The following is an 18173-nucleotide window of genomic DNA, read 5'->3' as shown; positions in this document are numbered from 1 at the left end:
TATCTTTTTGATTTCAATCTGTTAACCGTCGAATTCCCCACTCCCCTACCTGATTGATACCTTCATCCGCCTTTATCTCATTCATGCACTTTCCATCATTCAGAATGGTGGGCGTCCTATTTTCCTTTTTTTTTTTTACCTTTATTTTAGTCTTATTTCCCTTATTGTGTACTATATTTTTATATTCCTTTCGAATCTACTTTTTTATTTGTTATTATTTCCGTTTTCATATTGTCTAGTAATTTTTGTTTATTTATAATTTTCACTAAATATGTTATTTTTATATTTTTTTTTTGTTTATTTATATATATATACATATTTGAAATCATTTTTAACCATACCTTAGTTTACGTTTATTTTATGTTATCTATTATTCTAATTTTTTACATTATTTTAATTGTTTGTATCCTTTTTTAGCCCTGACGAAGCCCTGAAAAGTGGAGCAAAACGTGGGCTCACAATAAATAGTTTTTTAATACTATTTGATTTATTCTGACTGCACCTTGTTTGTCTTCCTTATATTTATATTTTTTCAGTAGTTAATGAGTGTTTATTTATTCCCTAAGTTACGTAAAAAAATTAATAAATACTAAAAATTCTCCTTTAGATGGTTAAAAAGTGGTTTCTTTAATAATTAAAAGAATGTTGGTATTCATAAATTTTTTGTAATCTATTACAGATGATTATATTATATATTTATGGTTTATGATTATGCTGTATGATAAGGTATATCGAATTCTTATGATGATATAATGATTACTATATACCGATATATTAACTGTTGAACAAACGTTTGCTAATATCTGATCTGTGTTCATTTCATATGGAATTTATGTCAGTACAATTTCAAAGTGAATTAATCTCTAAGGTGTTATTATCTTCCAGGGAAGATTTGAAGAGAGTTGTTAACTCGAGTTACCCCCTCTTGGAGGAAAACCTAAGTCTTTTGCAGAAACTGAAGAAGGAACGGGACCTTTGCAGGTTAGTATGGTATATTTACAGAAAAATTGTCACTGTATCGGTTTCATGGTTCAGAGGGATCATTAATGATTAAGAATATGGCTTATTGTACAATAAAATGAACCCAAACTAGTTAACTATAAAGCTGAAGTAATTATTTAAAATACGGAAAATTTCTCTAGCAAGTTATCTTAAATTAAATTAACTCAAGAGTATTAATCGGCCCTAAGATAGGTAAATTAAATCTGCCCCAAGAGAATGGCATTGCCTTCATTACATCTTCTTGGTTAGGCAAAATAGAACAAGTGTACTTGATGTACTTGTTTTCTAAACTAATAACTAAACTAGTTAGTAGTTAATGATTTAAAACTAAATTTTAATTTTTTTTTAGCATTTTATTAAAAATCAAAAAATAATTAGAAAAATGTCTACTACTAAATTCTAAAAAATGATTTAATTTTGAATTTTAGACAACTGGAAAACGATATGATTGACCTGGAAGGTCAAATACAGGATGTATCTAAGTCATTTGATACTGGTGGAGGTAATTGTTTTTTTAAATTTTATACATTTATTTATTTATTTTTTTACATTTTATAATATTGTGACGTTAGAATTTTATGAGAATGCACAAATTATGATTTCGGTCCGGACTAGAAGGGGATAGCAGAGACGTCAGTTGTACCAACAGCGAAGGCGACTCCGATGAGGAAGTTGATAGTCCACCTGCGGGCGGATCATATGAACAAGTGAGCAGAATTACATATTGAATAGCAATAATTAATCAATAAATTTGAACGTACATCACTAGATCATGAATTATTAATCCCATATCAAGATGAGATATTGGCACGATTCTACTCAAAAATGAAGATAGTGACAGAGATATAGTTCACGACAGAAATATTAACCCATACATTGACTGCTAGACATATTTTTCAATCTTATAAAGTTTGAAGGATTCCATAGCCAAAATTGTTTTATCCCTCAAATTATAGTAGTATAGTAGTTATAAAAAAACATCCATTTGGTCTCAACAATTTTTTTTATTATTTTAACACTCCAAACGTTTTGGCCATTCCGGCCATTTTCAAGGATCCATCAATAATTCTTTTTAAACACAATCTATTCATTATATACTAATTTTAAAAACATCATGAAAAATAATATTTTCTGCCTTATAACACTATCACAAGCTAAACCATAGGTTATCAACTTCAAATTATTTATCATTAGTCCTTAACACATTAACTAGTTTACAGTATTTAGTATAACATTAACTAGTTTACAATCTCTTTTTAAATTACTCATTTTAACAACACTACACTGAGTAACCTTCCTCACTATCCCAGGTTTGCCATATCTCCATTATATTTTTAATTTTATTTCAGTTTATTTATTCATCCATATTAGTATTTCAAAAACCTATCAATTTTAATTACATATTATTTATTTTACCAAAACTAGAAAAAATTAACATGAATTAACTTAACTTAAAATGTCAGCATAATGCTGGTTCAAATGTTTTGTATCAGATTTAAAATTAACAGTATAATTTATATTCTCTGATATATATACATAACATATTATGTTACTGTTTATTATGGTTTACCATAATTTATTTATTCCTAAATGTTTCAAAGTTATGTAAACATTTATCTAAGAGTATAAAATATAATCATATATTTCTTCTTTCTTGGAGAAGTTTGTCGGGGGGTGCGGTCACCAAAGAACAACATAAATATACAAAACCATATTAATTTATTTTATGCCGACGTTTCGACCTGAGTTTCAGGTCTTCATCAGGGCTATAGAACAAAAGAGATAACAACAACATTTAGAGTAACATACAATTGAAAAGGAATAGTATACAAACAAATTTAGAATTATACAAAATATTGAATTAAATCATAAATGATAAAAAATTGATAACTGATAATTGAATAGTACAAAATTTTAATTGATTGATATTTGTGGAATTGTATGGTAGTAAATTGAAAACAGTGACAGATGAAATATAATATCATGTAGGTAAGAAGATATGTATAATATAAGATATGCAAGTAGTGTCTAAAAAATTGAAAAATTAAATAAATAAATGGAATCTACAAATTTTGCTGACCGCACCCCCCGACAAATATGGTTTTGTTTATTTATGTTGTTCTTTGCTGACCGCATCCCCCGACAAACTTCTCCAAGCATTAATCTACGGTCAACTATCTATACCTCATTAATCATATATTTCAATTTTATTATTTTTTATTTTAACTTTACCACATTATTATCATTCAATACTTTCAAATAATTTTAACTGAAAGTGTTCAATAACAATATCAAACGTGAAAATAAATACCATTGCTTAGAGGTCTTTATAATAGGATGCGACAATTTCGAAATTCGAAAATAAAAACAATCAATCTTAGAAAAAAATATATTAACTCAGCTAACCATCAATAATTAGTTTGTATTTCCTCTATAAATGATATTATTAAAAAAAAAAAAATTAAATCTGTACCCTTACAACCTATGAAGGGTGCAGTACTAGTTGTAAGAAAGTACTGTTAGGACCGACGGTTGTGTAAGGAGGTAATTTAGTCAAAATCAGACTCAACCGCTAGATTTTTACCCAAGTAAGGGTACCCAATTTATGAGGCTGGATGGACGCAATTAACAGGGCTGACACACGGCTACAATGAAACAAAAATAATTATCTACTTAAATACTTTTAAATTAAATAAAATAATTATGAATACGAGGTTTATTATTACTCTCCGAGTTACAATGCATATTTAAAATTAAATTAGATCAATAAATGATTAAATCAGAATAGTAATTATTACATAACAATAATGTAAGAGAAATGACGCGAAATAGTATAAAGGAGCTCGGAAAACGCTTTGGATATCTAATTGTCGCTTCTTATTAGTGAATGACCTTTAAACAAATGTTTTTGTTTGAAAAAAACATTGTATAAACAGTTTTGTAAAATAGAGGAAGTACATAAGAGCCTAAACTCATTATACCCCGTACCCCTCCTATAGCCAGTACGAGGATACATGAACGTAACGTACTGAGGGTCACACCCAGATCCTCTCTCATGGTATATCCACATTCCATTAAAATAGAAAAATTCTCAGAAACTCTTTAGGCAGTGCAAGGGTTAATCATTATACTAGTTCACGATTTTGTGAAATATCAGATGGTAAATGATTTATAGATTTATATAACAATTGTTTTCCCTACGGTAGGTATTCGCTGGTAATGAGAACGGATGGAACAACAACTTCAAGAAGCCAATCGAAGAACCAGAAGACCTCGATCCGATCACCGTCATAGAGACCTCTTTATCAAGTCTTCTAGATTTGGTGAACACTCTATTTTACTTTTCAAGTTTAAATTTTTTATCAAATAAATAATATAGAATTTGGATTTTGTATGAATTTATTACTTCAAACTGTTAGTGAGTCTATAATGTGTATTCTGTACACGACTCAACCATATCAATGTTTCAAGTTTTCTAAACGACTCATACATTTCAATTTGTAGTTCTATATCATACATAGTTTATCTGTTATCTATGTTCTGCAGGAGCAGATCTATACATTTTCTTTAGGGGCAGAGGGACAAAATAACATAATATTTGATTTAAGTTATTTATTGTAGCTGAAACCAATTTCATGTAAAATCCTAACCATAGTTAATGATGTCTGTCAAGAAAGAAACTGCTGAGAAAATAAATAAATTTTGACCAAAGTCAAGTTGGTTATTTTGAAAAAAAAAAAATAAAAATGTACTATGTAATTCAAATTATTTATTACTTATTATTTTCTTCAGGAATAAAAAAAGGAGGATAAAATATTCCAAAAATTAATTTTATTTTATTTTCTCTAGATGTGATGACCAACTATGTAGTATGTTTCCCTAGAAGGTTCTCGACGAATGAACTTCGGATAACTCAAAAACACTAATAAGTGTAAATTTTATTTTTAACTTTTAACTTGTTGGTCAATAAAGTTTAGATTAAATAATTATTAATGAATACTACCGTATGATTCGATGTTAAAATTTAAATTGAAGGATTTTAAAATGAATATTATTAGGGAAATACAAAGTGATCTTAAAAACTTTCTGAGAAGCACATGAAACGATGCCAAAGAATGTTATCATATTCTTGTAAGCCTGGCTTTGAAATGTTCACTTAAAATATAAATTCTCCTTGTTCTTAGGCCGATAGGCTTGAACTTGCTGTTCGAGAGAGAGATTTAGAACTGAGAAGGCTGCTAGAGGACAGTTCACTCCACCGTATTTCGGTCAGTAGATTTCAATAATATATTTTATTGCCATACTATATTTGTTAGATTATTACTATACCTAAATGATATATTAATTTTAAATTAAATCTGCACGAATTCGGACTGCATGAGTGTTTTTATTGAAATAAAACTATGATCAATATCGTTTTGTAGAGTATATTTGTGATAAAAAGTGAACTTTTCTTCCACTTTCTGTTTATTCTTATTTTTAACGCTTTATTATTCCAACTTAACATTGTACGTCTGCCATTCTCTAATTAGCTACAATATATAAAAATTATAATGGTTTACAGATATGGCGAAATAAGACATTATAGATGCTAATGAAGATAATTAAGTGTAAAATATAGTTGACTACCTGAGTATGAAAAAAAAAATTATACATAAAGATAAAAATAACACGCTGTGGTACTATTTTCTAATTGTGTACCCCGAAATGTTGGAATACCAAGGATGTAATAATGAAAAAAAAAAACTATGAAGAAGATGGTCAGGGATGCGGTCAGTTGAGGTCAATTCGAAACGAATTGCAACTTGTCTCAAACAAGTTGGTTCAACAAACTGAAACAGCCCTGACGAAGCTCTGCAAAGTGGGGTGAAACGTCAGAAAATGAATAATTGTTAATAATTTTTAATTTTCTTGTGGGCGCACCCTTGACCGTCTTCCTCATAATTTGAAAAAAAACAAAAACAAACATGAACTGAAATAAAAGTCACTTTTTATTTTTAAATCAGATTTTTTTTTTAGTGAATAATAATAAATATGCACACCCTAGAATAGATAACCGATAACCGTCTTACGAGATCTATACAGACATATCTTCCCCCGTTCCAGGCAGAGTGGTTCAGACCGTCGTTCCAGCTGTCCAGAATACCATCAGAGCTTGTCGATCTCTTGCAGGATCTCCAGACGGCCCTCAGGCTATTGCTGGCCAATAGAGGTAAATTATAGTAGTAGATGTACGATATAGTTCGACTACTCGATAGCATAAGGGGAGTCGATGAAAATAGAAATAATCATTTTTAAATATTTCATAATTTTGAATATTGAAGATTTCAAGCTCTTAATGATTTACTCCAACATATGAAGAATTAATTATTTTTAAAATTATTAGCGACTTTAATTCATAATAAATCCCATGTAAATAAGACCCCTTGGATTCATTTTGAAACCAGTAAACACTCTTTACAGACTGGGAATGCGGGAGGCAGCAAGGAGACAAGGACTGCTCCTCACCAGCGAGCTTTACCTTTCAGGCCTTTGATGACCGGGTCCTAGTCCCGACGGTGAGGACAATATTCTCGCCTGTGGGGGACTCCGTGGAGATGCGGCCCGTCGAGGAACCGAATGGAGGTAAGGAGGAAGTGTTTGCATTCCTAAAGAAATATTTCATGATGGACAATATGTTTATATATGAAAGCAAAACTGGTAGCATTCTGTTCTTATCATAATTGATTTTTTTTTTAAATTGTTTAATTAATTAATAAATGCATTTACTTCAAATGCTTTAATTGGAATCAATTTTATTTCATCCTAAAAACTTTATAGAATTTCCTCTGAAGCTTTGTATATCCCGAAACTCCAGATTTAACTGATCATTTTTGCAGTCAACAGTTCATATGATAAAAACTTCACGTGAATGAATGAATTAATAATAAGAAGAAACGATATATTATGAATTTTTTTTTTGGCCCAATAATTTCCTTATATCAATAATTTGAAATTTAAAATGTTCTGAAAAATTTCCGAGTAAAAGCAGTAGTGAAATCATCAACTTAAGCCAGGGGCTACTTCCCTTTAGAATGTGCAGGTTGGGTTAGTAAGTGGAATTTATGTAATTTAATTGAACGTGAAAGAAAATGAATCTATTGAACATTTACAGGGTTGTAGAGATTGAACAAGAGAAATTAAATATTAGAATCTATTATATAATTTACAACGGGGAAGCAAAAAAAAATATATATAATTTTTAATTAGGGCCATTAAAGATAGCAATATTGATGCGTTGATATGTAAGTTTCAGTTTCAGTTGTATTAAGAATACAAATTAGAGTGAATTCACTTAAGTGGATGTTTATGTGAATGAAGGCGGCATATTTTCTCTCATTATCTCCCTCTCTTCTGGCTCCCGTCCCTAGTCAGGGAACCACTTCCTGAAGCTCGCACGCATCATAACCTAAATTCAAGAGAGGAAAACAACATGACTTCTCTGATTTCCAGAAGAAAAAAATGGCGCTCTTTTATGGTCTGCTTTTCCACAGCAAGCGATAGAGACTGTTTTTACTATATTGGCCATATGGGGCGCTAATGATACTTATTACTATTAAGTATATGCTTATACTGCGGGGGTCATCCTTCATCACTTACGTTTAAACGAAACACATACTGCAATATATGAGTTGCCAACAAACTACAATAATTTCTGTAGTCACTTTTTTAAATAATTTAATTTTTTCATTTAATCAGTTATATATTACCATAACAGTGTCCGATCAAGCTGATCTAGTAATAAAGAAATGATAAAAAAAAGAATAATCAATTACATGAAGGAAATGTTATATATATATAGATTAAACTGCTAAAATTTAATCCGTATCATTTTGTATAGCTTTTTCCTTAGAACAGAACGTATAGCAGTATAGTAGGCCTAGGTATCCAATATCCAATTGTAATTATTGAGTGTGTTGATTTTCAGAAATAAATTTAAGACACAAAGTTGAAATTCATAATCAGCATTTCAAAATCACAAGTGAGTTAGTTATCGGACTTCTCCTTTACTCGTCACCGAGATTCTGATCAATAATTGAATTGATTTAACTATTATAAGGATATATAGTGAAGTATTACAATGAATAATAGAAACTCAGAAAAAAAAAAGTTTTGATACCCATCGCCTTTGTTTTCAATTTCAAATGAAAAGTCTGTTCTCCGTTTACTTTCGATTAATCTTTTTTAAATGGACGTTCTTATTCCAGAAGAAGATTATCCTTCAACCATCAGCTTGGGCCAGTGTTCTGAATTCACCGCAGATCCTCTAACCTTTCCGGAACAAACAACTACTGACACGTTCGACCAAGACGTTGATGAGGAAGTCCCAGATCTAACTTCTGAAGAAAACTGCACACCCGAGGACGATCCTCCTTCTGAAGAACAGCCTGATCCTGAAGTCCAGGAGCAACAACATCCAGTGCATCCTCCTATGCCTGATCTAGTGGAGAACCAGCCATCCGAAATAATAAAAAGGATAGAACGGTTGCAGGTATTTATCTTTTTTTCAGATTTTGTAAAATTGTACTAGTTAGAATAATAACAAATTGTCAAATTTCCACCTGTAAATACAGCCTTTGCGAACCGATTAATCTAGTAATATTACATATTATTATCTAATATATGAAATATTAGCTTGATCATTGGTCATTGCTATTGAACTATTATATATTTATAGAGTCCATGTGTGTAAGAATATTGTATTTTTCAATAAACTGTAAGCGCCGTTATTTTCGGGCTTAATTTATATTTCTGATCTTTGATCTCTATTACCATAGTCTGTAAATTACGACAGAATGTAATATTACACAATAAACAAAATTATTTAATTAATAACTTCATCTGCCTTGCAGGAGTTGGTGAAGCCTGAACTCTGCGAGAGCCTCAAACAGAGAGCACTCCGGATCCAAAAAGCCAAAGAAGACTTCCTTTCAGGAGTCATCGGTCCTCCAACTGAAGAACCAGTGATACAGGAACCGGAAGAGGATGAGAAAGACATACTAATCGTGGACTCCTCTGTCCCATCTCCGAACGGTCTCACGGTCAAAGAGGAGGTAACTTTTATGTTTTATTTTTGTATTCAATAACTGTTAATCATTTTCATCTTTGAAGGCCGTTAATCTAATGAATATTCCAAAATAATAATACAATCTCTAATCCCTTTTAATGGTTTTAGTTCTCTAAATATTATACATTGTCAATTCTATTTGAAGACACCAAGGGAAATTTTATAATTTGACATTCCGATAGCAAAGTGAAAAGAGGAGAGAAACAAGATTATACGTTTCAATATCACAGTAAAATTTGAGTTAATTGAATAACTCATAATATTAGATTCTAAGACAAACTTTGTTCTCATTTTTCTTCCGTGATTATCATTTGTTTTCTAAAGTTCTAGAACTAGGAAAGGATTTTCGGGGAAAAAATTTGAATTTGTGATTGAAGCAAGTAGTTGGATGCTGTATCGCAAATGATTCAAAAATAATAATTAAAATTATAAAATAAATGTACCTGTCATTCATGGGCCACTATATGTAACTCAAAGAACTTGAGTTTACTTTAAATAAACATAAAAATTGGAAAAATGTTTTGATTTCATTGATTTTATTTTCTCATTAAAGCAATTACATTGAAATTGTTGTTTTAGAATGAACAAGATAAGCAAAAATTTCTTTAACAGATAAGACGAAATGCACCTAAGATCATTAAAGAAATATAGCAGGACCATAAAAAATAAAAAAAATAAAAAACCGAGTTACATGAGAACAAAAATTAGATTGTTGGGAAAAATTGGAGAGTTTTACTCAAATCAAAATGTACAATAAAAACATCTTGTAATTTAAAAAATAAGTATGAGAATATAATGAAAGCTACAATTAATAAATCGTTTATCTCTATTAAATCCATTTTATTGAAATTGAAAGTAAAAAAAAAAATGTAATAGAACCCACATTCGTTAGATAGCAGATTCCAATTCAAAGTACAGAAGGTTTTTTGTGTGGTACTTGAATGCAGATATACTCTATAACTCAGTTTAACCGATTGTGATTGCCCGGTAAAATGTAACTGCAGATTTGAAGGACGACAGATCTGCAACGAATGATAATTGATTTTATCTGAAATCCTAGTTAAAAATATGAGGGCTCTTAATATATGAGCTGGTTTTAGTTCGAAATGTCCGTAATAAAGTAAAGAATTTAAGTAAAATGGGGTTGTATTCCGCCTTGAAATAATATAGCATTATAACACTATGGCCCTTTGAAAAATATAAAATATAAATATATTTTTGGAATTAATTATTGTCTATAATTTTAATTATTTTAATGATCTGCCCCTAGACAGAAGATAAAAGAGGCAAGCTTTCCTTCCTCCGGAAGAAGAAACGACAGAGCTGGGGCAGCGAAGAACTGTGCCGGGAGTCCATGGTTCTGGAGGACAGGTCTGACTGGCTGAGGAATCCTTTCAGGCCCAAGGGGAAGTACAAGATCAACAAATAGTCCATCACCTTTTTGTGTTCTTCATTTTTGTGTATATTTTGACAACATAATAATAATTTTTTTACAATTTTCTTTTTTCTTATTTGTACTCCAAATTTTGATTCCGAAAAACCTCTACACATCAAAGTTATACATCTTTTGTTCATAATTTATGTGATATAAACAATCATGCAAATAGAAAATGTTCTGCTGAATTGAGAAGTCTTTAAGTTTGAAGTTGTTATACGGTCTAGTAAGTGCAACGTTTGCAACACTTAGTTTTTCAGACAAATTTACAAATATTTATGACACTATTAAGCATAATAGAAAAATAGTCCTATTTTATAATAATATTTAACCAATCAATATCAGGAATCTTCCAAATTTAAATTTATATAATATGCTTAAATGCTATATTATAACTTTAAAGATATAACACTACATTAAGTTTGCAAAACGGTCAATAATGGAAGCATTTTTTCCAAAATTTTAAATATATTAATTTACCTCTGCCTATTATGAGAAGGTTCTTCATTGGAAATCTAAATTTATTAAATGTTTTATTATCTTTGCTTATTACATAGTCACGATAAGATCAACATGGTATTAAGTTTTATGATGTTAAGTAGATTAAATAATATATATTTAAAGAATCTAATCAATATCTAATGTTCGGAACGTCCCCTCGACTCCGAACATTTGCTTTGAGTTCGGAGGTCGTTTAGTTTCATCTGCGACAAGAAGTAAATTACGTTTCAACCAATCTTTCTTCTCTTCCAGTAAGTTCATCCAGTCAGCTAAAAAAGAAGTAACCACACCATTATAAATATTCTAAAATAAAGTTTAATCAGAACACAGATTCTCTGAATAAGGCTCACTAAAAAGTTAATATTTATTAAACATTGCAATGCACTTATCTTGGTACAAACAAATTTCAAAAATAACTTTTTTATTAATTCGTTTATGGAGAGGGGAGAGAAAGGTGTATGGCATAACTTGTAAAGGGAAAGTGAAGTAATCTAAAAAGAGAAGATTTATACGTTAACCACTTGTTTGGAAATCAGGTATACGGGTATGTTTATAGTAAAGCCAGCCATTGTAATTTATACTGAAACTGACGGCAGCCTGTGATTGGCTTGTAAACCACTGACCCGCCCTCGGAGCTCATTATAAAGCCCGCCTTTTTGCTTTTCGTTTCCTGGCACCTTACCCAATTCATAACACTCCTTCCTCCAAGTCCTAAGGTATGTAGCATCTTATTTTTAGAACCTTCCAAAATAACCTTACTATCAACAAGTATGTAGCATTAAATGTACAGTGGCGGATCCAAAATTTTTCCAAGGTGAAGGAACCTGTGAGTAGGTTAATTTCATACACTGAAGTAGATGACTGGCAACTTCAAAGGCATTATATAAAAAAAAAAATTAGAATTTTCTCTTCTGGAAAAAATTCATTAACATACGATCAGGATATACAAAACAAAAAAATTACGACATTATACTTGTGATAAATTAATTTGTCTTGTGTAATTTCTTTAATTCGCGGCATGTGTAATTGTTATTTTTTTTGTTTTTGCCTTATGTTAATTAATCTCCCATAATTATTCTGCTTTATCTCATTTTTTTTCTCAATATACATACAATACACAATACATTAATATTTTTTATACTGAGCAATTCATCTTTTATAATTATTTAAAATATCTTTTTTAAAGCAATGTCTTACTGTGCTATAATTTCCAAATCTGTACGATGCTTTATTTTTCGATAATTACATCGTTGTGCATTAGAACCAGAAACGACTATTCACTACAATAATCATAATGTTAATTATATAGATTAAAAAATGAAACCATTAATAAAATTGGCTGATGTGAAGTACATATATTAAAAAAAGTACTTTCCAAATAGGTACCGTCGTTGCAGGTGAATGAAATACACAATGAATGAGCAAAATTGAAACTTTTCAAAGAAAGAAAAAAATGTTAAAAAAACGTTTTTTTTTTAGTGCAAGGAAACATTGATTTTTATTTAATCAAACGGAATCATCCAGCCAGATTAGAACTCCTCGCATCTTGCTTTCTAAACTTCTACTGTCAACTACTGCCAACCCAGTTGGTAGAGATAGATTCCAAACGAAACGTTGAAGTTAAAAATTGTCAACTGCGCGACTTGACTCTTCAGTAATTAAACATATTTTTGTTTTCATTTTATTTAATTTTTTCTTCAATATCTATATTTTTTTTCGGAGTTACTTACAGAGGATTGCACTGTTAATGAGTTTTAAGTACTTCTAAATGTGATTGTAGAAAAAAAGGCAAGAAAAAAAATATACAAGTATAGGCATAATATACAAATAAATAAAAGGCAATCTTCATAAATATTTTCATATTTACCAATCCACTTTGTTATTTATTTTACCCTAAAATAAATTAGAATATGGTTTCACCATCAAAAATAATACAATGTACTGACGCAATTGATGAATTAAAACCAGAAATGTTGGGGTAAATATCGCAGATCAATGGACCAAGATACTAGAAGATACACTGTCCTACCTCAAAAGTGTGACATCTCAAAAAATGGTTATTTTCTGATATACAAGGAATCCTAGCAATAAGGGTAAGATCTATACAGATTAAAACTGTAATATCTTGGAATTATTTTTTACATAGATTTTATATGTCATAAAATGTTTTACTATGATTCTATGTTTTACTGATTAGATCTTATACTTACTGCCAGGATTACGAGCAGATCTGAAAATCGCCATTCTTTAAAAAGTTGAACTGGGACAGGTTTATGTGTGGAAGGGCAAGAGAAAAATAAAACGGCAAAGAAATTGGTGTTTAATATCTATCGAAACTGGACGTAAGGGAAGCATTTTGTGCATTTAATAAATTATTACTTAATTTTTTTTTCAAATTCCTTACCCATCCTAGCCCATTAATTCTCAATCTTTCATCCTTAACAATCACTGATAAACCTCCGAGGCGTCTGAAAAGTTGATGGACACGGGACCTTCTAATTTAAATTAATGCTTGAAGTACCACCAACGGGTGGTTCCTTCCCAAGATTTTCAAGTGCAAAAGAAACATACAACATATTTACTTATTGTATTGATTACTTGTACAGATGTAAATCACATTAAGTAAATAAATAAAAGAAAATTTTTATTCACTATTTAATTCCTTTCATTGTGAATTAATTTTAAATTTCTATAAGAACAGTGACTAAATAATATTTTAATGTATGGGAAGTAAAAATGGTAGTTTCCAATAAAAAAAAAAAAGAAAAAGGAAAAGTAGTTCCCCACGCAACTAAAAAACTAACATGAACTAATGGCTTATGACGTGGACGTAAAAAACTATATCGGGACAGGAATTATATATATATATTACATTTAAGAATGAAATGAATCATTACCGTATAATTCAGAAGAATGTTTTTCCTTTCCACCATAGTCCAGTGGAAGTATTTCCTCTGGCAAGTACTTTTTCAGACACGTACTATCTTTTCCTGTAATTGTGATCTGAAATGCAGATATATAGAATTTTTTTAGTTCATTTATTTCTTGAAATGCAATGACTAAATAAAGAACTAATTAAATATTACACTATAAGTAGAAGTAGTATTGAATCGGATAAAAATAAATTGTGAGCGTATCAATAAAAATTTTGTTATAATAATTATTCATACAGATAGACATGATATAATATAGATAGACTATATATCATTTTATCATTAGCTGATCGAGGATTTTTTTTCTGACGTGAAGGGAGTTGGCAACGTGTCAACCCTGTTTCATAATAAAGTATAAACTAATACTATTTATTAGTCTTGTCGATTTAACTTAATACAATTACACTGGCTTGTGCAATAGTAAGTTGTACTTTAGTACTTTTTAACTCCTGTAATATCACTAATAGTCCTCCCTATTATGGAAAAGTATAAGTATTAATGTAATTACCACATTGTTTCTATACTTGTATTTTAAACTAATACTATTAGCTTTCATTATATAACAGGGCCCTGGTCAATTCTATGCACCTAATCGAAAATTTGGATCTAAAAATAATACAGTTTAAATAACTTAAATTTTGGAATACAATTTATTCTTTAATAAACACTTATTCGTCTGGGAATTTTTTGCACCGCCATATACAAAATGCCGACATTTTTTTATACTATCTGTAGAGATGATATGATCCATACAGAGACAACGCAACTAAAAAAATAAAAACGTAAAATAATATTTTATTTTTCAATGAAATTTTGGAAAATGATATAAAACAATTAGTTTTTATAAGTACACTTTTAATTTTTTTCTCTTTTTTAAGTTTAAAAAAATCACAAAAATGCTACTAAAAACACAAAGTTATTATTCTCTTTTTTTTTTCTTTTTTTTAGACGGATGAAATTATTTTGACCGAACATCCAAGTGCTTAAACTTTGAATAAACTTCTTCTATACCCAATACCGAATAATACACTTTTACTTTGTATTTTGCTTACGTTTACACCGTTATGCGACGTAACTGAAGCTGAAAACAGTTCTTAATTGGAACTATCTCTATTTAGTAAAAATTAGAATTTAATTTAAAAAATAACAACTAATTATTTTCTGTAATATGAAAATAAAGAATTGTGTCATAGCAAGTACAAGTACCTAGATTTTTTACAGAGTAATTGTTAAGTACTAATTTCACTTCCATCATTTCCATAGAATGACATTGTTCCTTTTGTTGTTTTTGTTCCTCCATAACGAGACCCATTGTTACAGCATTTTCCGAAATGACCACATGTAAGCTCTCTTTTAAAATATTTAACTTTTAAGGTTGTTTCTATATTAATTAAAATAGGAATTACTTGTGTTTTTAAAATTTTTATTGTATAACTTGTATGGGAAAACATACTGCATTGAAATTGAAATTGTACGTTAAGAAATTTTTTTCTGTTCCATTAAAAAAAAAAACTGCTACTTACAAAAATGATTCTGTATTGTAGACTTTTCTTTGTGTCTTGTCAGTGCAATTAGTTTTGGCGTTTTTTCGACGAAAATGCATTTTTTTTAGGAGTTAGAGTACCATATTACCTTCTGAAAACTTTACAACCCAATTTTTATTTCTCTTACTCGATAAATAACTCTGATCTTTTGTTATATATACAAAAGAACTTAGTTTGGGAATTTATTCAGAACATAAACTTAAAATTAAAACCCAATAAGGGATCTGTATTCGCATAAAAACAAAATGGTGTTCTATATTACCATCTACTCCTATGTTTTTTTTTTTTTACAACTTACCCTTGTTTTTAATTTGTCCTTGAGAAATGGTTTAATCCCATTATTATAGATCATTTCTACTACCGGTGGTGAGTTTATGAAGACAACTCCCTTGATCTTGGCAGGATAACAATCCTATAAAAGAAAATATTTATAAAATATATTAGGGTTTTTGTGTCTAATTACTGAAATATATACATGATGAAAAGTGTTTGTGTATTCAAAATTTATATTCAATTGTTGGTGCTGAATGGGGGAAGTTTATCTAAATAAGAGAACACACCTGAAAGTAGCGGATTGTGGTTTCGAGAGTTGGGAAACTCAACTTTGCTGCATTACTCGCAGTGAAGCCCTTCAGATCCCAGACTAGAAATAGCCCTTTCATATCCGGCCAGCGGGCCAGTGAAAGCTCTAAGCTCATGTGGAATGCCGCTATAGTTTGGTCCTGGTCAAAATACGTTTGGAACTGATCCGTTATACTGTTTAAAAGAACCCTGTAGCCCTCGGGAGTCGTTTGCGGCAGAAAGTACAATTGCCTGCAAAATAATGAGCTCTTCATTGTTCGTTGGTTCTTCCTGGGACGAAATATTTATTTAAAAAAAGATTATGTAAATACTTAAAATAGTTTGACTCACAAAGATTACATAATTACTGTAATGCAACCACACGATGTAGTATGAGCTCACTTTTATTGACATGAAAGAAGAAGATCTAGAGGCAATAGACGTACGACTTCTACATACAACTTGTCTCCTAGAGTTTTCTTCGACAGCTCTGTTTGACAACCGCTTTCGAATATAGCATAATTATTATATGTATCATAAGCAGATATTTATATGCAATATGAGAAGGTGTGGAAAATTAGGAACTCGCTGATTGTTGATAGGGAGATTTGTTTATGGAATTTGGAATTTATAGATATTCAAATATAATATATTGCAGGGCGCGTGAAGCAAACAATATCTAGTTTTATTGATGGGTAACTAACACCTTCGAAATATGGAACCGTAAAATATAAAAAAATAGCTCGAAATGATTGCTGTAAAAAGGAGAAATCGTGAAAACATATATATTATTAAAAAATGTATTTATAAAAAATCACAAGTTACTATAAAAATAACTTCTGTATTTCACCCGTTGATTATCATGTTGCCAAAATTATAAAGAATTAATTTTCGATATTTCGCTTAGACTAAAGTCCTAAGACGGATTAAAAAAAAAATCTTCAAATATTTTATTTGATGAATGTTCGTTATTTTTTGTAGTCTTGGTTTATGATTGACTGGCTATAGAGATTTCCTAAAAGGTCAATAATGGTAAAAAGAGTTATCAGGAACACGATAATGTGCAATAAATAGGAATGGGGTGGTAGGGAAGAAAGCGAGTTTGTATTTTGAGGGGGTCTGACTCTCAGGAAAAAATATTTTATTTTGTTTCTCCACTTCACATATTAAAACTAATATATTTGTAGATATTATGTGAATAAGTAATGTTCAAGTCTAAATTGGTTTCAGTGCTTGCCGTTGTATAAGAGAGAAAAACGGTGACACAATTATTAAATATAATTTTTGACTAACCCACATTTGGAGCATTCCTTGAAGTAAGAGTCTGAAGGGTCTTTGATATTGAAGAAGGCCATGCTGTTCCTGAGGTGAGCCCGCCACGTGAAGAATGTTTCCAGCTTGTGCTTTGCGATCTCCAAGCTCTTGGAGCTGTGGGCGAAAGCCGCAAGGATCTCATCGTCTGCGAATCAAGTTACATGGCTGTGTATATATATTTGGTTCAAAAACAAAATTAAACAAGTTGGAATGAAATATTTCTGTTTCTGTTTACCTACGAACTTGGGATAATGAGGTTGCATCAGAAGCCATTCCCTCAGCCTTCCTACATCCTCGTGGTTCACTTCCTTCTTCATGGCTTTGGTTTCTTTAAGTGTTATGGTGATTATTCCTTTAAAATAAAAAGAAAGAATATCACTAAATCTTAATCCACTTGTTTAGATATTTTTTTTAACCTGCAAGATAAATTTTTTGCTGTATACATCAAGAGATATTGCGTCCAAACCAGTTATTCCTTATACGCGGCTGCCAGAAAATGTATCTATATTTATTTGTAAACATCTTTATTTACTATTTCTTAAGTAAATTTGATTTTACTTTTCATTGAAAACTTCGTAAATTCCTACCCCCAACATATTTCTTATAATCCGCTCCTACCTCACTGATAGAACCTTTAAAGTAAATCATAACCTAGCCTTTTTTCTCAGTCCGCCGAACAAGAAACTGCTCGTAGATTCCGATTGCTACAACACTTACTTGACAAACGCTCTAAACTTCCCATTCACTACAAAAAATTAGTATACACTACAATAATC

General features: G+C 30.3%; 2 protein-coding genes across 4 annotated transcripts in view; one reads left to right on the top strand and one right to left on the bottom strand.

Moving 5' to 3' along the window:
- Positions 1-10609, top strand: part of LOC106687116 (uncharacterized) — a 19837-nt gene extending 9228 nt beyond the window's left edge. The window contains exons 7-16 of one of the 2 annotated variants that reach the window (XM_014430820.2): positions 886-981; positions 1431-1504; positions 1621-1709; positions 4209-4325; positions 5187-5270; positions 6109-6214; positions 6466-6627; positions 8250-8533; positions 8895-9095; positions 10380-10609. In XM_014430820.2, the coding sequence (XP_014286306.1) occupies positions 886-981; positions 1431-1504; positions 1621-1709; positions 4209-4325; positions 5187-5270; positions 6109-6214; positions 6466-6627; positions 8250-8533; positions 8895-9095; positions 10380-10538 (1372 nt within the window). In that variant the 3' untranslated portion in view covers positions 10539-10609. Of the gene's footprint in view, positions 1-885; positions 982-1430; positions 1505-1617; positions 1710-4208; positions 4326-5186; positions 5271-6108; positions 6215-6465; positions 6628-8249; positions 8534-8894; positions 9096-10379 lie in introns of both variants that reach the window. The other variant, XM_014430818.2, reaches the window with a different exon arrangement.
- Positions 10610-11064: 455 nt separating this feature from the next.
- Positions 11065-18173, bottom strand: part of LOC106687117 (alpha-tocopherol transfer protein) — a 13869-nt gene continuing 6760 nt past the window's right edge. For both annotated transcript variants that reach the window (XM_067053552.1, XM_014430821.2), the window contains 6 exons: positions 17633-17749; positions 17377-17542; positions 16083-16335; positions 15821-15934; positions 13943-14048; positions 11065-11314 (listed from right to left, as the gene is read on the bottom strand). In XM_067053552.1, the coding sequence (XP_066909653.1) occupies positions 11172-11314; positions 13943-14048; positions 15821-15934; positions 16083-16335; positions 17377-17542; positions 17633-17714 (864 nt within the window). In that variant the 5' untranslated portion in view covers positions 17715-17749 and the 3' untranslated portion in view covers positions 11065-11171. The remainder of the gene's footprint in view (positions 11315-13942; positions 14049-15820; positions 15935-16082; positions 16336-17376; positions 17543-17632; positions 17750-18173) is intronic.

Source organism: Halyomorpha halys, unplaced genomic scaffold (assembly GCF_000696795.3).
Source record: "Halyomorpha halys isolate HHAL.00 unplaced genomic scaffold, Hhal_1.1 Scaffold914.1, whole genome shotgun sequence".
Classification (NCBI taxonomy): Eukaryota; Metazoa; Arthropoda; class Insecta; order Hemiptera; family Pentatomidae; genus Halyomorpha; species Halyomorpha halys.
Note: the sequence above shows the minus strand (reverse complement) of the source record. Positions and strands in the feature narration are given on the sequence as shown.